Source organism: Lutra lutra, chromosome 17, assembly GCF_902655055.1.
Source record: "Lutra lutra chromosome 17, mLutLut1.2, whole genome shotgun sequence".
NCBI lineage: Eukaryota > Metazoa > Chordata > Mammalia > Carnivora > Mustelidae > Lutra > Lutra lutra.
In genome coordinates, this window is record NC_062294.1 from 54,392,911 (window position 1) to 54,416,277 (window position 23,367).

The window sequence follows — 23,367 nt, forward strand, 5'->3', positions numbered from 1 at the left end:
TGTTTGCTGTGATACAGGTTTTCTGATGAAGAATTCTCTCTGCTTTTGCCTGAAAATGTCTTTATTTCAGTTCTATTTCTAAAGAATATTTTTGCTGACTATCCTATATAGGTTTATACTTATAATTCTCTACAGAGTATCAAGAAATGGCTGGTAATGAGAAATTAAATAAGACCCCGCTTAATATTTGCTTAGCACGATGTTCTCAAAATCAAAATGTATGCAGCCTAGGATGTAAGAAGACTTTTGAAGAGGGGGATGGACATGCATGATTTAAAAGATAATGGGGCGCCTGGGTGGCTCCGTCGGTTAAGCATCCAACTCTTGGTTTTGGCTCAGGTCGTGGTCTCAGGGTCATGAGATTGAGGCCTCTGTTGGGCTCTGTGCTGTGCGTGGATCCTGCTTGGGATTCTCTCTCTCCCTCTCCCTCTGCCCCTCTCCTGCTCACAGTTGTTCCCTCTTTTTCTATAAGTAAATAAGTAAATTAATTTTAAAAATTAAAATATGTACATCTTAACTGTCTGTATGTCCTTGTTCCTAAAATGAATCCACCTAAGGAGTTCTTTGCCACTGGGTATCACACTTTTTTAGGTCTCTGTCCCACATTCCCTTTGATAGTCACACTGCTTCCACTCTACAGAAGAAAGGTGCTTCCCAAACATTCTGAATTTTATGTTTTCTTGGCCCAGAGTACTTAATAAAAAGACAGATCTTTTGGGGCCTTGGTATAAGGTGAATGCACAGCAACAGTGACAACATCTGGGCCTAAAGAGAATGTGCCACTCAGAGTAATTTGTTTTTCAGCCTGTAGGTGCTGGCTCTCCAGGAACTAGACAGATCAAGGGAAAAGGGAGGAGAAGACTCCAAGACTTAGATGACGTCATTTCTGGGGAAACCATTGATTGGAGACTGAGATTTTTGAACAGAAATTTAGAGCTGATCCAGAAGAGCTAAAGACAGAGCATCCAAGTTAGCAGCCATTTCCCCAAATCAAAAGATGATGATCCAGGCCCAGGTGACTTTTGGGCTCTTTTATTCTTTCCTTTATTTCCCAATGGATTTGTAGAAATCGACTAAAAAAAGATCAGTGCAATTAAAAAGAAAAGTTTAAATTGAGAATAGCAGGATCTGGAGAAATCTGGGCAAAGTAGGATCAGGAACCTATTTTTCATAGGATTCATACTTTGTGATTCATGTTGGAATGAATATATATGACTGTGTAAGACCCTGTAGGTCACATGAGCTGTCAGTTTGCTGCAAATATCTCTGACAATCATCACAAGAGAATCTTGGTAAGTTATGGTAGGCATTACTGTGATATATCTACTGCCAACACTTCTGACACCAAACGTGAGTTTTTGTGCACAAATGACCAGTTCTCCAACTCTCCAGATATCACCTGTTTACAATTTGATTCAATCTTGACACTGACTACATGGATTTACTATCATACTCCGTAAGTTGTTGTTGTTGTTGTTGTTGTTGTTTTCAAATTTTTTATTAAAAAAAACATTTTATTACACCAAATGTTTCTGAATCAGCAATGATCATAGGAAGCCCCAAAATGAACTACTTTCATTATCTGGAATTGTGTTCCCTTTCATAAGGATACCTTGAAAGGGAGAAACCAGGGAAATGCCTGGGTCCATGAGACACCTTTAAATGATTTCATTTTCCTGCATAGGCCATGTTTAAACTATTTTAGTGGGCATATTATAAAAATATTAACATTACATTTTAAATCTTCCCATTTTTAAAAAATTTTTAAATTTATTTTCAGTGTAACAGTATTCATTGTTTTTGCACCACACCCAGTGCTCCATGCAGTACGTGTCCTCTCCAATACCCACCACCTGGTTCCCCCAACCTCCTATCCCCCGCCCCTTCAGAATCCTCAGATTGTTTTTCAGAGTCCATAGTCTCTCATGGTTCACCTCCCCTTCCAATTTCCCTCAACTCCCTTCTCCTCTCCATCTCCCCTTGTCCTCCATGCTATTTGTTATGCTCCACAAATAAGTGAAACCATATGATAATTGACTCTCTCTGCTTGACTTATTTTGCTCAGCATAATCTCTTCCAGTCCTGTCCATGTTGCTACAAAAGTTGGGTATTCATCCTTTCTGATGGAGGCATCATACTCCATAGTGTATATGGACCACATCTTCCTTATCCATTCGTCCGTTGAAGGGCATCTTGGTTCTTTCCACAGTTTGGCGACTGTGGCCATTGCTGCTATAAACATTGGGGTACAGATGGCCCTTCTTTTCACTCCATCTGTATCTTTGGGGTAAATACCCAGTAGTGCAATTGCAGGGTCATAGGGAAGCTCTATTTTTAATTTCTTGAGGAATCTCCACACTGTTCTCCAAAGTGGCTGCACCAACTTACATTCCCACCAACAGTGTAAGAGGGTTCCCCTTTCTCCACATCCCCTCCAACACATACTCCACAAATTTGCCCTCATGTCAGATGCCAAGTATTGGGTGCCCAGAGTACTCATAATTCTGACTTGACTACAAATAGACAGTGCCCACAATCCCTTTGTTGGTTTTGATAATTCACTACAGTGACTCACGTAACTCAAGAAAACACTTTACTTCACATTTACCAATTTATTATAAAGGATAGAATGTGGAAGCAAACAAATGGAAGAGAAGCCCAGAGCAAGGAGCAAGGACCTTCCAAGCCTTCTCAAGATAAGCCACCCTCCCAGCACCTTGATATGCTCACCAACCTGGAACTTCTCTGAGCCCTATAGTGTAGTGTGAGTCAGTTTTGTCATTGTTGTTGTTTTAATATTTTATTTATTTACTTGAGAGAGAGAGAGCATGTGCATATGTGCACAAAGTAGGGTGTACAGAGGGAGAAGGACAAGCAGACTCTCCACTGAGCGTGGAGCTCGATGCAGGGCTCATACCAGGACCCTGAGATCATGATCTGAGCCAAAGTCAGACACTTAGCCCACTGAGCAACCCAAGTGTCCCCTGGAGTGCTGTGTTTTTTATGGAGGTCTCATCATGTAGGGGCAATTGATTAAATCACTGGCCATTAGTGATTATCTCAATCTCCAGTCCCTCTCCTTCCCCTGGACAGCTGGGATGGGGATGAAAGTCCCAGCCCTGTAATCAATAGATTGGTTTCCCTAGCAACCAGCCATATCCTTAGGGCATCTAGGGTCCCTCTAGTGTTACCTCGTTAATATATATTCAGGTATGGTTGAAAGGAGCTTATTACAAATAACGCAAGATATCCCTCCCATCCCAACCACTTAGGAAATTCCAGGGCTGTAGGAGCTCTTGTGCAAAGAACCAGAGATGAATACGAAATACAGACTTCTTCTTATATCACAATATCACAGGCTTCAAGTGTGAGGAGAAAACAGACTGGTTCCTTGAGGGATGTTAACGTTTCATGGCACATAGGTCTGAAGTTCACATAGGTCTCTGATGGTTTTTCAGAGAGGTATTGTGGTCAGTGAGGTCCTTAACTGCCCCTACTACTTATAAATGTAAAAATGTGTTTCCTACAGCTGTTTCTTCATTGTATCTTTTACAGTTTTAACCCTGCCTAATGATATGCACACATACATATATGTTTGTCTTTTTACATATATGTGTCCATAAATATGTTCTTTATAGTTTTTTTTTAAATTTGCTTAGTCATCTGTTAATCCTTTTGCTTTATACATGTTTATACAGCTTCTTTTGTTTGTTTTATTAACCACTGAAATAAGTACATATTGTCTTATCTGCAGTCTCTTCATTACTGGTTTTGATATTAGCTCGAATGCTCATGGTGAATTTAGGAATCTATATTATTTGTCTGCTTATAAGTGTTATGTAGTTCAGTATTGGCAAAGAGATTCTCAAATATATATAGATTATAGATTCCTACACTAGCAAGAGGATTTTGTGACACATATTACAGAAATTTCCTTAAATATTCAAGGTCGTTGAATGAATAGAAGATTGCACATGACATAATATTATACAAGATTTTTTCTATCACACTGTATTAAAGAATAAAAACCACCATTTCCTATATAGTGAAATGAGCAGAATAACTTCCTTTATCTGTTTTTTCCATGTCACCACAAGAATATCACTTCATTAAACATAACTGTGTTATAACAGGAATTCCTGACATTTGATGATGTGGCCGTGGACTTCACCTGGGAGGAGTGGCAGCTCCTGGCCCCTGCTCAGAAGGACCTGTACCGGGACATGATGTTGGAAAATTATAGGAACCTGGTGTCAGTGGGTGAGGACAGCTTCCCTGTGTCACTCACAGGGCGCTCTGCCAGTGGCTTTCTTTCTTTCTCAGCTACTTAATTCTTTAATACTCTGAAATGGTAGATCCTCAGATCCTTCTCTTGCCTTAGACAAGAGGGTATAATGTCCCATCTTCTGAGAGAAAAGCCTTGATGTTACAGATATGAAACCTGTTTAGTTCCTAAAATGTAACATTATCCCTTCTTGATGTACCCCAGTCCACTGAGTCTTCCGTCTTTTCTCATGAACAGGGTATCAAGCCGGCAAACCAGATGCACTGTCCAAGTTGGAGCGAGGAGAACTTTGGACGAGAGAAGATGAAATGCACAGTCAGATCTGCCCAGGTGAGTGAGAACTGGCAAGGTGGGCGGCTTAGTGGTGTTAGGTCATTCAGAGAAGGCATCAAGGACTGTGACCGTGTCTGAGGAAACATCAACAGCCCGTCCCTGTATCTCTCTTCTCATATGAGAATTCTTTTTCTTTGTTGAAGTTTAGAGGAAAATATGCTCCTTTTTTTTCTTTTGAGATTGGATCCCTGTTTATTTATTTATTTTTTAAAAAGATTTTGTTTATTTATTTGACAGAGAGAGAGAGATCATGCGTAGACAGAGAGGCAGGAAGAGAGAGAGGGGGAGGCAGGCTCCCTGCCGAGCAGAGAGCCCAATGCAGGGCTCGATCCCAGGACCCTGAGATCATGACCCGAGCCAAAGGCAGATTCTTAACCCACTGAGCTACCCAAGTGCCCCTCTTATTATTTTTTAGAAAGTTTTATTTCTTTATTTTTAGAGAGAAAGTGTGCATGAGCAGGAAGGACAGAGGGAGAGGCAGAGAGAGAATCGTCAAGCAGACTCCCCACTGAGCATGGAGTCTTGACGCAGGTCTCAATCCCACAACCTAAGATCATGACCTGAGCCAAAATCAAGAGTCGGATGCTCAACCTACTGATCCACCCAGGCTCTTTTTTTAAGGATTTTTGTTTTTAAATATCCAACATGGGTATTTTAAAGATTTATTTATTTATTTATTTGACAGAGAGAGAGAGAGAGAGATCACAAGCAGGCAGGCAGAGAGAGAGGAGGAAGCAGGCTCCTTGCTGAGCAGAGAGCCCGATGTGGAGCTCGATCCCAAGACCCCGAGATCATGACCTGAGTTGAAGGCAGAGGCTCAACCCTCTGAGCCACCCAGGTGCCCCCAACATGGGTATTTTAAACACCCAACATGGGCCTCGAACTTACAACCCTGAGATCAAGAGTCACATGCTCCAGTGACTGAGCCAGCCAGGCTCTCCCTCCTAGGATTTTCTAATCTTCCTCCTCTTCATCTGCTGTCACAGTGTTTTTGCCTGTGTTACCACCTCTCCTGCAATGAAATTCCACTTTCCAGGCCTCTCTGGAAAAAAACAACTTTAAGTTCATCACTTTCTTCTTACTACTTTCCTTACCTGCCTTACTAGGAAATAATGATTTCCTTCCATAATATCTAACCCCACCTTGGATGCTTTGTCTCCATGATAACCTGGTTTTTCTGTGCATTTATGTTGTTCCTTGGCTCCCTTCCCCTACTTTCCCACCAGAACCCTGGAGGTTCTCTCTCCATACTTCTGTTTTCATTTTCTTCTCAGTTCTCATAACTCTGAAAAGCTTCCTCTATTCCCATGAATTAATCTCTTTTCCTTCTCTCATACATCCTAATTGGCTTCTCTCTTAATACAGTCTGCTTTCTTTCAGTGTATTTTATCCTTCTTCATGGTAGCAGCCTATGACTTCACATTTTGTGTATGAGAATGGGAATCATCTTCTCTCTATCTTTTTTAAAAATTTAGGTTCTTTTTCATCTCAACACAACTACACATTTTTAAATTTCTCCCTATCCTGGCATGTTTTCTACTTGCTGAGGTTTCTTCTTTTTTGGGGGGGAGGGGGGTAGGGAGAGAATTTTAAGTAGGCTCCACAGCCTGACACAAGGCTTAATATCACAACCTGAGATCATGACCTGAGCAAACATCAAGAGTTGGATGGTTAACTGACTGAGCCATCCAGGTGCCCCTGAGCTCCCTTCTTAAAGGTCATTTGATTAACAAGAAAATATCTTTTTAACATGCTACATGATTTCCAACCCAAACCAGGTCATAACTTAAGTCTGCTTCAAGTAATTTCCTTCATGGTTTTGCTAATTCATATTTTTCTTTACTAGATACTATCACTGCATTTATTTTCCTAAAGCTTTTGTTTTCACTTTTTTTTTTTTTTTTTTTTGGTAATCCAGTCAATCATGCCCTGACACTGGCTGTGGCCATTTATTATTACTTTCCAGTTTCTAAAGTGATGGCAAAATGGAATTTCCCCTAATTTTTTAAGACCTTGACTCTGATTCTTTTTTTTTTTTTTCTATTGAAGTATAATTAACATACAGTGTTATGTTCATTTTGGGTACACAATATAGTGATTCAACAATTCTATATATTTCTCTGCTCATCAAGATAAGTTGCTCTTAACTCCTTTATCTATTTAACCCATCCTCCTATCCACCTTTTCTCTGGCAATTATCAGTTTCTTCTCTGTATTTAAGAGTCTGCTTTTTTGTTTGTCTCTTATTGCTTTGTTCACTTGTTTTTTTCCTTAAATTCCACATATGGGTAAAATCATAAGGTGTTTGTCTTTCTCTGGCTGACATATTTCACTTAGTATTATATCCTCTAGATCCATTCATTTTGTTGCAAATGGCAAGATTTCCTTTTTTATGGTTTAGTAATATTCCATTGTATGCGTATACCATATCTTCTTTATCTTTTTTTCCCCAAATTTTTATTTAAATTCTAGTTAGTTAGCATATAGTTTAATATTGGTTTCAGGAGTAGAATTTAGTGATCATCACTTACATACAACACCCAGTGCTCATCACAAGTGCCCTCCTTAGTACCCATCCCATTTAGGCCATCCCCCACCTCCCTCCCTCCAGCAACCCTCAGTTTGTTCTCTGTAGTTAAGAGGCTCATGGTTTGCTTCTCTCTCTCTTTTTTTTCCCTTCCTATATGTTCCATGTATCTTCCTGTATGTTCATTTGTTTCTTAAATTCCACATATGAGTGAAATTTTATATTTGTTTTTTCTGACTGACTTATTTCACTTAGCATAATACACTCTAGCTTCATCCATTTCATTGCAAAAGGCAAGATTTCATTCTTTTTGTTGGCTGAGTAGTACTCCATTGTGTGTATGTCTATATATCACATCTTCTCTATCCATTCAGCAGTTGGTGGACATGTGGGCTCTTTCCATATGTTAGCTGTTGTTAATAATGCTGCTGTAAACATCGGGGTGCATGTGCCCCTTCAAATCTGTATTTTTATATCCTTTGGGTAAATACCTAGTAGTTCAGTTGTTGTATCATAGGGTAGTTCTATTTTTTTTTTTTTTTAAGATTTTATTTATTTGAGAAAGCGTGTGAGAGAGCATAAGTGGTAGAGAGGGAGAAGCAGGCTGCCCATCAAGCAGGGAGCCTGATGTAGGGCTCGATCCCAGGATCCTGGGATCATGATCTGAGCTGAAAGCAGCCACTTAACCGACTGAGCCACCCAGGTGCCCTAGGGTAGTTCTATTTTTAACATTTATTTTTAAAAAAGATTTTATTTATTTGAGAGAGTGTGCTTGAATGAGGGAGGGGCAGAGGAAGAGAGATAAACAGACTTCCCGCTGAGTGCGGAGCCCAAAGTGGGGCTCAATCCCAGGACCCTGAGATCATGACCTGAGCCGAAGGCAGACACTTAATGGACTGAGCCACCCAGGCACCCCCAGGTGAAGGCATTTTTATTTATTTTTTATTTTTTAATTTTTTAAAAAGATTTTATTTATTTGACAGTCAGAGATCATAAGTAGGTAGAGAGGCAGGCAGAGACAGAGGGAAGCAGGCTCCCCACTGAGCAGAGAGCCCAATGTGGAGCTCGATCCCAGGACCCTGGGATCATGACCCAAGTGGAAGGCAGAGGCTTTAACCCACTGAGCCACCCAGGCGCCCAATGTGAAGGCATTTTTAAAACAGTTTTATTACAGGGCATCTGGGTGGCTCAGTGGGTTAAGCCGCTGCCTTCGGCTCAGGTCATGATCTCAGGGTCCTGGGATCGAGTCCCGCATCGGGACTACTTCCCTCTCTCTCTCTCTCTGCCTGCCTCTCCGTCTACTTGTGATCTCTCTCTGTCAAATAAATAAATAAAATCTTAAAAAAAAAAACAAACAGTTTTATTCCAAGCTAAGATTATGAGAGATTATAGAGTGATTCATTATTCATTTGTCTCTTAGAAATCAGGAACGTTGATGATTCTCTGCAATGTCACTTGGAAAATCGAAGCAATCAGAAGAGTGTGGAACAATGGTGTGAACATAATACATTTGCAAATATTCTTAATCAGAATGAAAGTCATTTCCTGTTAAAGCAAAATGATGATATATTTGACTTATGTGAAAAACCTTTAAAATCAAATTTACGTTTTGAAAGCAGGGGTATAAACTATAACTCAAAGAACTCTGAGTTTAATGAAGATGCGAAATCCCTTCTTCATACTAACCATGAACAATTTTATAGTGTAATAAAATTTCCTGTAAGTGTAAAATCCATCAACAATAAATCGCAGGTCATTAAACAGCAGAGAACTCACAACATGCAGAAAGCCCATGTATGTGGTGACTGTGGGAAAGCTTTTGTCAAGGTGTCTCAGCTCATTGATCATCAGAGAGTTCATACTCGAGAGAAACCTCATGGATGCAGTCTGTGTGGGAAGGCATTCTCTAGAAAATCCAGTCTAACTGAACATCAGAGAACTCATACAGGACTGAAACACGAATGTACTGAATGTGACAAAACGTTCCTCAAGAAATCACAGTTCAATTTACACCAGAAAACTCATATGGGACAGAAGCCTTATACATGTAATGAATGTGGGAAAGCGTTCATCAAGAAGTGTCGGCTTCTTTATCATCAGCGAACTCATACAGGAGAGAAGCCCCATGCATGCAGTCTATGTGAGAAAGCCTTCTCTACAAAGTTCAGTCTTGCTACACATCAGAAAACTCATACAGGAGAAAAACCTTATATATGCAGTGACTGTGGAAAAGGCTTCATCGAGAAAAGGCGTCTTGTTGCACATCAGCGAACTCATACTGGTGAGAAACCTTTTATATGCAATGAATGTGGGAAAGGTTTCACCTTGAAGAACAGTCTTATCACACATCAGCAAACTCATACAGAACAGAAATTGTATACGTGCAGTGAATGTGGAAAAGGCTTCTCAGTGAAGCACTGTCTCATTGTACATCAGCGATCTCATACAGGAGAGAAACCCTACACATGCAGTGAGTGTGGAAAAGGCTTCACCTTGAAGAGTCCTCTCATCAGACATCAGCGAACGCATACAGGAGAGAAGCCCTATGTGTGCAGTGTATGTGGAAAAGGCTTTACCATGAAGAGTGATCTCATTGTACACCAGCGAACTCATACTGCAGAGAAGCCATATATATGCAATGATTGTGGGAAAGGCTTCACTGTGAAGAACCGTCTGATTGTACATCAACGCACTCACACAGGAGAGAAACCTTATATATGTAGTGAATGTGGGAAAGGCTTTCCAGCAAAGATACGGCTGATTGGACATCAGCGAACTCATACAGGAGAGAAGCCCTATATATGCAACGAATGTGGAAAAGGCTTCACAGAGAAGAGTCATCTCAATGTGCACAGGCGCACTCATACAGGAGAGAAACCCTATATATGTAACGAATGTGGCAAAGGCTTAACTGGGAAAAGCATGCTCATTGCCCATATGCGAACTCATACTGGGGAGAAACCGTATATATGCAATGAATGTGGAAAGGGCTTCACCATGAAGAGTACTCTGGGTATACATCAGCAAACTCATACTGGGGAGAAACCATACAAATGCAATGAATGTGATAAAGCTTTCAGGAAGAAAACCTGCCTCATACAACATCAGAGATTTCACACAGGAAAAACTTCCTTTGCGTGTCCTGAATGTGGGAAATTTTCTTTGCGTAAAAATGACCTCATTACCCATCAGAGAATTCACACAGGAGAGAAACCGTATGAATGCAGTGAATGTGGGAAAGCCTTCACTACAAAGTCAGGGCTCAATGTTCATCAAAGAAAACATACAGGAGAGAGGCCCTATGGTTGCAGTGACTGTGGGAAAGCTTTTGCCCACTTGTCAATCCTTGTTAAACATAAGAGAATTCATAGATAGTCACTTTGGTATAACCTGTTGCCAGTTGTAGGCCCTCAAGATAATAGTATGTAATGAAAATAACAGTGCAGGGTGCCTGGGTGGCTCAGTGGGTTGAAGCCTCTGCCTTCGGCTCAGGTCATGATCCCAGGGTCCTGGGATCGAGCCCCGCATTGGGCTCTCTGCTCTGCAGGGGGCCTGCTTTCTCCTCTCTCTCTCTGCCTGCCTCTCTGCCTACTTGTGATCTCTGTCAAATAAATAAATAAAATCTTTAAAAGAAAGAAAGAAAATAACAGTGCAAAGAATGGTATCATCTTGAGTAATCAATTGTGTCATATTTTATGTTGAGGAAAAAATTTACAAAACAACTCACAATCGTCCTTGATGAAAATGTTTTAGGACATTATACATCTAAAAACTGTAGACTGAAATAGATTCTATGAATGTGAAAGATGGGGAAAGCCTTCAGTGGGAAGTAGACCCTATCATGTGATCACAGATAATGAGTATTTCCAGTTGGCAGAAATGTAACTGTGGGAAAACCTTTGCCCAGAAGTAAGACCTCAATAGATGTCAGTTCACACTAGACAAGTACTTCCTATGGCAATGAATACAGTAGGGCTTGAAGTACTATTTTGCCAGGAAATCCATACAGAAATAACTTAGGAACACATTGGATGTGGTGGACTTCAGCAAAATATCAGACAACTTAGAGGAAAGAAGCCTTGAAGCCTTGGGGAAATGATGAATGAGAGCATTCTGTCACATCTAAACATAACGGATAACACGCCTCACAAGCATCCAGAAGAGGACACTTAAGCTATATTTGATTGCCTTGTCATTGATTTTATAAATTGTAACTAGTGGCCGTTACTCTCACCATGAATTAAATTTTAATATGTACAGTGTAGGAGTGTTCTATGCCTGTGTCATTATATAATTAACTTCAGAATTTCTTTAGTTCCAAGTTTGTTATTACAGAATACTTGAAGTATTTCAAAATGAAGCAATATGTTAATTTCATAGTATAATAATATATTTGGATGTGTTTAACCAAGTTATAAGTACCATCAGTTTTGAATTTGAAATAAGCTTAGAATCACAAACACTGGAATATTTCAGAAACTTCCTAAATGTCCTTCAGCCAGCTATTTCCGAAGGTAACATTTTACATAACCAGAGTTCATTATCAAATAGAGGAAAGTGAAATTATAATGCTTTTAACCACAGGATTTACTTGGGTCTGACCAGTTGGGTTTTTTTTTTTTTTTTTTTTTAAGATTTTGTTTATTTATTTGAGAGAGACAGCACAAGCAGGAGGGAAGGTAGAGGGAGAAGCAGACTGCCCACTGAGCAGGGAGCCTGATGCGGGACTTGATCCCTGGGATCATGACCTGAGCTGAAGGTAGACACTTAATTGACTGAGCCACCCAGGTGCCCTGATCTCACCAGTTGTAACATGTACTCATTTTTCTTTCTTTCTTTTTTTTTATATAGTTTTAAGAAACTTTATCACATGCGTAGGTTTGTGTAACCAACACCACAGAATGTTTTGTCAACACGAACCCCTTCATGCTACTCCTTCATAGTCAAATTTTCTGTGACCCTGACCCCTGGCATCAGAGATTCTGTAAGTTTGTCATTTATAGACTATGAGGAAAGTAGAATCATTTAGCACTTACTCTTTGGCCTTGTGAGATAATAGAAAATATATACATTGGTCTCTACCCCTGGTTCCTGGCACACATTCCTATAATCCTTGTAAATTACTAAGGAGTGCACTAGGGGCAATTTTTTTTTTTTTAAGATTTTATTTAGTGATTTGACAGAGATCACAAGTAGGCAGAGAGGCAGGCAGAGAGAGAGAGAGGAAAGCAGGCTCCCTGCTGAGCAGAGAGTCCGAAGGGGCATTTTTTTTATTCTAATGAGGCAGCACTGGGTGGGCTCCTGTATGGCTTCTGGATTGGGACAGGTCCCCAGAGAGACGAAGCCATAGTCAGAAGCTTAGAACTTCCATCCTTGTCTCCTCTCCCCTTCCCTCCCCACCCCCAATCCTTCAGAAAAGAGAGAGGTAAATTGAATTAATAACTGATCAATTCTACCCGAGGATGCCTCCGTAAAACCCCAATGGCAGGTGAATTTCCAGGTAGGTGAACACAGCCCTCCACGTCCCCAGCGCTGGTGGAGAGTGCACGGAGAGCACGGAGAGCACCGCACTCGGTCGCGGTCACCCTCCAGGGAGCCCTCACAGGCTGGGGGTCTGGTGCGTCTGACTGGGTGTGGGTCCCGAGTGGGGGGCCTAGCCAGTGAAGCAGGAACGCGTGTGGGGACATTTGCCATATTTGGGGTTTTATTTGGGGCCAGTCACGAAGGAATGCCAGCGTGAGTTAAGGCGTAGTCTTCAGAGACTGATGATGAAAGGACGATGGTCAGGGGCCTGGGGCCTGTGTGTTAACTCAGGCTCAGTGACTGAAAACTAGGTGGCAGGTGTGGACCCATGATCACTGCCCCTAGGCTACCTTAGGGATGTCACCCAGGGGTCCCCTATGGCGGGAGTTTCCATGGACCAGAGCTCCTGGGGTGAACTTGAGGTTGAATTTGAGGTCAGTGTCTTTGGGGAGTGCAGGGTTTGTCTGTGTTTGGGAGCATTGGAGTCTGGGAGTTTTGAGACCCATAGCCCTGGGCTAGTGGGTGTTTTGAGGCTCAACCTTCAGATGGAAACATTTCCTTTTAGTCTTTCGAGTTGCTTCTCAAGGTTCCTACAAAAATGTGAAGAAAAATTTGTCTCCTACATCCACTCTTCCCACTGTCCCCACAGAAATGGGAGTAGTGCACCATGATCAAGTGGTGTGTCCATGACTAAAGAGAGGATTTTTAACTTACGACCAAATTTACTCTGATATTTCCTCTCAGGTTTGACACAAGTAAAAGCAACCATTGTCCTAAATGCTCCTCCTCAGTGAGAGCTATTTTGTTAAAATTTTGAGATTTTTTAGATCACGTTTCAAAAAATTGGGGTCATCTACTTTCAAGACTCTGCCTAGCTTCTAACACTCCTGTATGCTTTTGTATTGTCTCTAGAAAATATCAAAAATTCCTGTTGCTCCCCCTTATCAGCAGCATTTTCTACTCAAAATTTTTTGGATTTTGGCGATTCCAATATCTGAGTCCTAGTATCACACAGCGGTTTTAATTTGTGATTTCCTAATACTGAATGACGTTGATCATCTTTTCATATGCTTGTTTGCCATCTGTTTGTCTTTGATCAAGCACCTGCTCAAGGTCTTTGCCCATTTTTAACAGAGTTTTCTTATTATACATTTTATATGAGAAAATCAAGCAAACATGATTTCTGAATGCATTATTGTATTCTTGGGCAGAAAAAAGATAGTAGTGGAAAAGCTTGTGAAATATGAATAAAATCTGTAATATAATTGAGTATTACACAATTTTTAAAATTAACATATAATGTATTATTTGTTTCAGGGGTACAGGTCTGTGATTCATCAATCTTACACAATTCACAGCACTCACCATAGCACATACCCTGCCCAGTGTCCATCACCCGGCCACCCCATCCCTCCCACCCTCCTCCACTCCAGCAACCCTCAGTTTGTTTCCTGAGATTAAGAGTCTCTTATGGTTTGTCCCTCTCTGGTTTTGTCTTGTTTCATTTTTCCCTCCCTTCCCCTATGATCCTCTGTCTTGTTTCTCAAATCCCTCATATCAGTGAGATCACATGATAATTGTCTTTCTCTTACCGACTTATTTCATTTAGCATAATACCCTCTAGTTCCATCTACATCATTGCAAATGCCAAGATTTCATTTTTGATGGCTCCATAATATTCCATTTATACAATGTTGTTTTCTTAATTTGACAAATGTACCATAATTATATAGAGCGGTCACACAAGAGGAAATTGAATAAAGCATATGTGAACTCTTTGTAGTATTTTGTGACTTTTATGTAAATCTAAGCTTTTTGAAAACAAAAAGTTTATTAAAAATAGATATAACCTATGTCAATTATATCTTAGTCCAACTGGGAAAAATAGGTGTAACCTAAATTTATCACAATATCTCACTGAAAACATAGTTCCATATTATAAAATGTTTATGCATATTTATATATGATATTATTATTAAACAGCTGTAATAATATAGGTGAATTTGGAGGATGGTAACGAGTCACATAAGATGTATGCATTAAAGTAAGGTATACTTGAAGAACAAATTCTTCAATTATGTTCAGTTTCTATTTTGATCCTCTTTATTCAAATTCTCACATTCTTTTTTTAAAATTTTATTTATTTATTTGAGAGAGAGAAAGATCACAAGTAGACAGAAAGGCAGGCAGAGAGAGAGGGGGAAGCAGACTCCCAGAGAGCCTGATGCAGGGCTTGATCCCAGGACCCTGGGATCATGACCTGAGCTGAAGGCAGAGGCCCAACCCACTGAGCCACCCAGGCGCCCCTCAAATTCTCACATTCTTACTGCAAGATTTGTTGTAACTTTTTTATATGTTCCAGATATCTCCATTTACTTTTATGCCTAGGTAGTTTATATATTTCAATTCTATGTGGTGTTTTTTTAAAAAAATCATACCCTATACATTTTGTAGTATGGTACAGCAATTCATTTCAACAGGTTTATTGTCAAAATGTACATATAATATTTACCATTAGTGAGTGTACAACTCAATGACATTTACTAAGTTTAGAGACTTGTGCCACCATCACCACAATCCAATTTTTAGAAATTTTCATGATCACCAAAAGTAACTGGACGGTGGTTTTGTTATTGTCATTATTGTTGTCAAAAATTTTGACAATTTTTTATTTTTTTATTTTCAGCGTAACAGTATTCCTTGTTTTTGCACCACACCCAGTGCTCCATGCAATCCGAGCCCTCTCCAATACCCACCACCTGGCTCCCCCATCCTCCTACCCCCCGCCGCTTCAAACCCCTCAGATTGTTTTTCAGAGTCCATAGTCTCTCACGGTTCACCTCCCCTTCCAATTTCCCCCAACTCCCTTCTCCTCTCTAATTCCCCTTGTCCTCCATGCTATTTGTTATGTTCCACAAATAAGTGAAACCATATGATAATTGACTCTCTCTGCTTGATTTATTTCACTCAGCATAATCTCTTCCAGTCCCGTCCATGTTGCTACAAAAGTTGGGTATTCATCCTTTCTGATGGAGCAATAATACTTCATAGTGTATATGGACCACATCTTCCTTATCCATATGACAATTTTTTTTTTACTATTTTTTTTAAATTTTATTTTTTATAAACATATATTTTTATCTCCAGGGGTACAGGTCTGTGAATCGCCAGGTTTACACACTTCACAGGACTCACCATAGCACATACCCTCCCCAATTTCCATAACCCCACCCCCCCTCTCCCAACCCCCCTCCCCCCATTAACCCTCAGGTTGTTTTGTGAGATTAAGAGTCACTTATGGTTTGTCTCCCTCCCAATCCCATCTTGTTTCATTTACTCTTCTCCTACCCCCTTAACCCCCCATGTTGCATCTCCTCTCCCTCATATCGGGGAGATCATATGATAGTTGTCTTTCTCCGATTGACTTATTTCGCTAAGCATGATACCCTCTAGTTCCATCCACGTCATTGCAAATGGCAAGATTTCATTTCTTTTGATGGCTGCATAGTATTCCATTGTGTATATATACCACATCTTCTTTATCCATTCGTCTGTTGATGGACATCTAGGTTCTTTCCATAGTTTGGCTATTGTAGACATTGCTGCTATAAACATTCGGGTGCACGTGCCCCTTCGGATCACTACGTTTGTATCTTTAGGGTAAATACCCAGCAGTGCAATTGCTGGGTCATAGGGTAGTTCTATTTTCAACATTTTGAGGAACCTCCATGCTGTTTTCCAGAGTGGTTGCACCAGCTTGCATTCCCACCAACAGTGTAGGAGGGTTCCCCTTTCTCCACATCCTCGCCAGCGTCTGTCATTTCCTGACTTGTTAATTTTAGCCATTCTGACTGGTGTGAGGTGATATCTCATTGTGGTTTTGATTTGTATCTCCCTGATGCCGAGTGATATGGAGCACTTTTTCATGTGTCTGTTGGCCATCTGGATGTCTTCTTTGCAGAAATGTCTGTTCATGTCCTCTGCCCATTTCTTGATTGGATTATTTGTTCTTTGGGTGTTGAGTTTGCTAAGTTCTTTATAGATTTTGGACACTAGCCCTTTATCTGATATGTCATTTGCAAATATCTTCTCCCATTCTGTCAGTTGTCTTTTGGTTTTGTTCACTGTTTCCTTTGCTGTGCAAAAGCTTTTGATCTTGATAAAATCCCAATAGTTCATTTTTGCCCTTGCTTCCCTTGCCTTTGGCGATGTTCCTAGGAAGATGTTGCTGCGGCTAAGGTCGAAGAGGTTGCTGCCTGTGTTCTCCTCAAGGATTTTGATGGATTCCTTTCTCACATCGAGGTCCTTCATCCATTTTGAGTCTATTTTCGTGTGTGGTGTAAGGAAATGATCCAATTTCATTTTTCTGCATGTGGCTGTCCAATTTTCCCAACACCATTTATTGAAGAGGCTGTCTTTTTTCCATTGGACATTCTTTCCTGCTTTGTTGAAGATGAGTTGACCATAGAGTTGAGGGTCTATTTCTGGGCTCTCTATTCTGTTCCATTGATCTATGTGTCTGTTTTTGTGCCACTACCATGCTGTCTTGATGATGACAGCTTTGTAATAGAGCTTGAAGTCCGGAATTGTGATGCCACCAACTTTGGCTTTCTTTCCATATGACAATTTTTAAAAAATATTTTGTCAGACAGAGAGTGCACAAGCAGGGGTAATAGCAGGTAGAGCAAAAAGCAGGCTCCTCACTGAGCAAGGAACCTGATGCCGGACTCAATCCCAGGACCCTGAGATCACCGCCTGAGCTGAAGGCAGAGGCTTAACCTACTGAGCCACCCAGACATCCTGACACTTCTTTATATATTCTGAATACAAGTCCTTTATGAGATGCATAATGTGGAAATATTTTCTCCTAATTTCTGGCTCTACTTTTCACTTCTTAAAAACTGTGCTTAGAAAGTGCAAATGTTGGGCGCCTGGGTGGCTCAGTTGGTTAAGCAACTGCCTTCAGCTCAGGTCATGATCCTGGAGTCCCGGGATCGAGTCCCGCATCAGGCTCCCAGCTCCATGGGGAGTCTGCTGCTCCCTCTGACCTTCTCCTCGCTCATGCTCTCTCTCACTGTCTCTCTCTCTCTCAAATAAATAAATAAAATGTTTTTAAAAAAAAGTGCAACTGTTTAAAAGAAAAAAAGGTACAGATGTTTTAATTTTTATTTATTTATATTTATTTATTTGTAATTTTATTTATTTATTATTATTTTAAAAAGATATTTATTTATTTATTTGACAGACAGATCACAAGTAGTCAGAGAGTCAGGCAGAGAGAGAGAGGAGGAAGCAGGCTCCCCACTGAGCAGAGAGCCTGATGCGGAGCTCGATCCCAGGACCCTGAGTCCATGACCTGAACCGAAGGCAGAGGCTTTAACCCACTGAGCCACCCAGGTGCCCCTATTATTATTTTTAAGTAGGCTCCATGCCCAGTGTAGGGCCTGAACTCCTGACTGCGAGATCAAGAGAGTCACATGCTCTACAGACTGAACCAGCCAGATATCCGAAATACAAATTTTTTTTTGTATTTTATTTGTATTTATTTTGTATTATATATATATAGTATTTTAACTATGTCCAACTTAATACTTTTTCTTTTATGGCTCATCCATTACTGTCTTGTCTCAGAACTTATGGCTAACTTATTTGATTTATGAACATTATCTCCAGTTTGCCTTTCTAAATTTCATACTGTTAACCCTTACATTTAGGTCTGGGAAATATCTTTAATTTTTGTATACGGTTAGAGTTAAAGGTCCTAATTTATTTTTCTGCAAATAGAAATACAATTATCCCAGCATTGTTTGTTGAAAAAACTAATCCTTTTGAATCATCTTGGTACTTTGGGAGAAAAGCTGTTGACCTTAATATTTTTGGACTGTCAGTTGTGGTTGTACCTTTCTCATTGGATCCAGACCCTTGTTCGCCTCACTTTGTGGCCTTTCCCTGAGGCCCCAATCCCAGCCCCAATGTAGGTTCCTCTCAGGTGCTCTTTCCTTTAGTTGGTGATGGCCAGTCTCATACCCACGAGGGAAAGAAGCACAAAATTATTCACTGCAACTGCCCCTCAGAACAATGTATTACTTAAAATATAACCCCTGGGAAATTTTACTAGTTACCAAGCACATTTAGATACAGCCTTAAGAAAAACAGATACTGCAACAGGCCTCTGCGGGAGAGGACGATACAGACGGCCTTGAAGCCGAGCAGCTGGGGATGCCCGCCTCGCTCAGGGCGGATCGCAGCCTGCTTCATTTTTCCGTTATCTCTCCTTTCCCTCCGGAGAGCACCTGAGGCTACTTAGATAAGTCCTTTGAATGTGCTTGTTCAACTATAAACTTTATACTGCTTGTCCAGACATATTTTGCCCTCCTTCTTGTTTATCTACAAGGCATATGACTAACGTTTGACCTTCATCGACTCTTCTGTTGGTTACTGTTTCTATCTAATAAAAGCGAGACTGTGGAGTTGCTTGGGGCAGCAGTCTTTTCGACTGTTGTCCCCTGCTCCCAATCTCTTGCAGCTGACTTGTTTGTGCCTAATTCTTCTCTTATTCCCCGACTGGAAGCGGCAATTCACATGTAGCCCAGAAGGCTGACCTCCACCGTTTCAGTAAGAATCAAGTAATACATTGTTCTGAGGGGCAGTTGCAGTGAATCAAGGGCGCCTGGGTAGCTCAGTGGGTGAAAGCCTCTGCCTTCTGCTGGGGTTGTGGTCCCTGGATCCCAGGGTCCTGGGATCGAGTCCCACATCGGGCTCTCTGCTCCACGGGGAGCCTGCTTCCCCCTCTCTCTGCCTGCCTCTCAGCCTACTTGGGATCTCTGTCTGTCAAATAAATAAATAAATAAAATCTTTAAAAAAAATCAAATATGTGCTGGTTGCTACATTCTTACAGGGCCTCATGACTGCCTGTAAATCTCACCCATAGTTAATATCAAACTGAAAGACAAACCAGCGAAATCTTGCAAATGGTTTTAGGAGTAGAAATTTAAAGAAAACATTAGTGATCTAACACTCCTGGCATGTCCCTTCGTCCTTGAGCACTAAGCATATAACCAATAGTCTCATACAGCAAAAGTGCACTTCTTCCCGAGGAGGGGTCCAGTTCCCGAGCTACTTAAATAAACTTACTAAGTTGCACCACAGAACCTCTCAAGAATTCTTTCCTGCTGTGATCAACAGTCCCGCAACGACACTGTTCTAGTTGCCCAAAATCGTTCTGTTCTTAAAAACCGCTTCCTGCAAGCAATTTTTCACCAAAAGCTTTCCGCGGGTGTCCGTTTACCGGATGTATTACCTTTTTTCCTTTTTTTTTTTTTTTTAAGATTTTATTTATTTATTTGACAGATAGAGATCACAAGTAGGCAGAGAGGCAGGCAGAGAGAGAGAGAGGAGGAAGCAGGCTCCCTGCCGAGCAGAGAGCCCGATGCGGGGCTTGATCCCAGGACCCAAGGACCATGACCCCAGCCGAAGCCAGAGGCTCCAACCCACTGAGCCACCCAGGTACCCCCGGATGTATTACTTTTTCTCTCCAAAAGGTCCTTCTCTGCTGCGGTATCCACACCTGAAGTTCCACTGACTGTTTTGAAACTTCCTTTTTTTTTTTTTTTAACTTCCTTTTAAAAAAATACAAAGTGGATAATATACACCCCGACCTTGTTACTTCCTGTCCAGCCCGCGAACACGATTTAGCCCACACCATTTTTGCCTCCAAGAGCTTGAGTCTCTAGGAATCTACCCATTTCCCGCCCCAGCCAAAGTTGGGGACGAGGTATGAATGGCTTTTCAGAACCTCGCCAACCCCGGCTGGCGGCCGCAAACCCGTCCCTTTGACTGGTGTACTTCAGGCGTCCCAACATGGCCGCCCCCACAGCCACAACGAGCGGGCGCGGACATATTGGCTTCCTGAACTAACGCCCAGCAGTTGTTCGCCGTTCTTCAAAGGCTTCAGGTCCTCTTCGGCCGCCATAGGCTGACAAGCAGTTTGGGCGACGTTCCCAGGAGTAGAAGCAGTTCGCGGAAGTGTTACGTTTAGACTCTCTTTTTGTTCCGGAGAAAATCAGGTCAGTGTGTGTTTTTATTCCTTGAAGATTCTCTGGTCTTTGTTTTCTATTTTTGTCCCGTTAGGAGGTTTGTTTCTCACAGAATGACGTGACGTCCCCAGGGTAGAAGCGGAGTAGGGTGAGCCCGTGGAATTATTGGCGGGGATCGATTGGGCCGAGCACGAAAGTGGAGGCATTTGAGAGGAACGAGCTGGGAGTCTGTGACTCACCTGTCCGTGGTTAGGGTACTTTTGGGGTCAGTAAGTCGGCTCAGGGTCTGTAGAGCTCAACCTCTGTGTCCGGGCTGTCGAGAGGTTGGGGTTCTGCAGATCCGTCTGCTTGTCGGTGGTGCAGGCGATGCGGATCATTTACGGTGATCGCAGTGTCTGGTTCCAGTTGGGGGTTTAATTTGGGGCTCAATAATGTTGGGGCCCGGGTGGCTGCTCGTAACATCGGGGTGTCTGGCCTGGGTTTCGGATTAGTAAGCGGGTGTGTAATGAGTGTCTGGTACACAGAGATGCATGTGAGGACCGCGGCTTTGGACGCCAAGGTCCCGGAGCTGGAGTTTCGATTGAGGTTCCGACCTCGGCTGCTGGAACAGAAGGCTGCAGAGCTCAGAAGAAACCCTCTGTTCGAAACCCTCTGTTTTTTATTTGTTTTTAAAAGTCCTTTGTTCAGAGGTTGACTAACTTCAGACCGAGAGATTCACCCCCCACCCCTCTCCTCCGTCTGTTAGGAGCCGTCAATGGCTGCTTTCCCGCGGAAAAGGAAGAATTGAGTTCTTGCGCCAGGGATCTTAAAGTTGAAAATGTGTAATATCCATCCCCTTGCAGAAAATGTTTGTCAACACCTGCACTCACCTCTTGATACCTAACAGCGGCGAACACTGTTGCTTCCTTTCCCGACATACATTCACACTTTACTCTTTGCTGAAAGAATGTCCACTTTGTTTAGTATCCGTCCTTCTTGCAAGGTGACCCACATCTCGGTTTATTAGTAAGTACTGGTTGGTCTTATTCAGTCATGGTGCTTCCAGTTCCCATTGCTAATGACTGGATTTCTGTGAAATGAGCTTAGTATATTATATAGTGCATTTCTAGCCAAATATGTGAAAATCTGTGTAGTGGTTTCTGGGGGAGCCTTTTCTCTTTTATATAAGCAATTCCATGAATCTCTTTTTCCATGTCCACGATGCTATTGTCTGAGTATAACCTTAATTTTCATTCCAGTTAACAATGTTTATAATTTATTCTTATCTCGGTGTATTGGGTCTACTCAGCAATCAGGTGGTAGTGGACATACCTATGTGTCCAGTTGCTTACCCATAAAATTCATCTGCTATATTGTCTGGAGTTAACATGTTTCCAGGAGGGTTAGACAATAAAATTTATGAAGTTATCCAGGATTTCAAACTTACGACCGAAAAATGTTCATAGTATTTTTCAAGACAAAAAAAAAAAAAATAGTCTATTTTACCTGAGTTATCCGTTTCACTACAAATGGGTATGTTTTATTGGTATTTTTAAAGAACAGGCTTTTGGTGTTGTTGAGTACTTCTATTTATTTGTTTAAAAGATCTACCAGTTGATCTGTATAAAAGTAATGTATATTTATATAAAGCCATCACTGCCCATGTCAAGAAATAGAATGCTGCCAGCATCCAGTGGTGCGCTATGAGTCTCCTCCTAACTATATTGCATTCTCACACCCAAAGGTAATTACCATCCTGCTGTCAGTATCAAGCCCTTTAAGGCTTTTCTTTATATAGTTTTTTTTTAAAAAAAGATTTTATTTTTTTATTTGACAGAGAGAGATCACAAGTAGGCAGAGAGGCAGGCAGAGAGAGAGAGGAGGAAGCAGGCTCCATGCCGAGCAGAGAGCCCGATGCGGGGCTCGATCCCAGGACCCTGAGATCATGACCTGAGCTGAAGGCAGAGGCTTAACCCACTGAGCCACCCAGGCGCCCCGTATAGTTTTATCATATTAAAAAGTCATATAATAAAAAGCCATATTAAAAAGTCATATAAAAGTCAATAATCATATTTTATTTAGTTGTATCTTTCTGTGTCAGTGTAATTATACTTCATGCATCTTTAAATGCGAGGCTGCTTTTGCTCAATACTTTTAAGAATGATTCATGTTGTTGCAAATAGATGTATCTGTGTTTGCTCTGCAACAAGAATCAGGCATATTCTGTGAATACACAATAAATATTTTAGGAGTTGCTATCGTAAGAAGTTTGTCACATACGCTTCTTTGTTTTTGTAGTACAGTCTTTAAAAACATGGAAATGATGTAGGGACAATCATTCTTAGCTTCAAATTGTGTAGTAGTTGTAGTTTCTACACAGCATTACGTATTTTGAGTATATGGCAGGTTTTCCTACTATTAATTAAACGTATTGTTTGCAGTTTGGATTGTTAGGAAAAATGCTGCTGTGAAAATTCTTGTCTGTTTTCTGGTTCACGTGTGCCCTTATTTCGGTGTGAAGGGTGGTGTAGCTTAGATGTGTATCTCAGAGTGAAATTGCTGTGTCTCAGGGTGTGTTTAACTTCAACCAAAACAGGCAATGCCAGAATATTTTACAGAGCAGTTGTACCATTTATAGTTCTTCCAGTAGAATATCATTTGCTTTATACTATAGTTTACGTAGC

General features: G+C 41.2%; 1 protein-coding gene across 1 annotated transcript in view; it reads left to right on the forward strand.

Moving 5' to 3' along the window:
- The first annotated feature begins 1,046 nt into the window (after positions 1 to 1,046).
- The window catches only part of LOC125088565 (zinc finger protein 615-like), a 31,731-nt gene continuing 9,410 nt past the window's right edge, over positions 1,047 to 23,367 (forward strand). Inside the window, exons 1-5 of the mRNA XM_047709770.1 lie at positions 1,047 to 1,292; positions 4,134 to 4,260; positions 4,523 to 4,615; positions 8,566 to 10,519; positions 21,110 to 21,343. Of these exons, the coding sequence (XP_047565726.1) occupies positions 1,239 to 1,292; positions 4,134 to 4,260; positions 4,523 to 4,615; positions 8,566 to 10,519; positions 21,110 to 21,343 (2,462 nt within the window). The 5' untranslated portion in view covers positions 1,047 to 1,238. The remainder of the gene's footprint in view (positions 1,293 to 4,133; positions 4,261 to 4,522; positions 4,616 to 8,565; positions 10,520 to 21,109; positions 21,344 to 23,367) is intronic.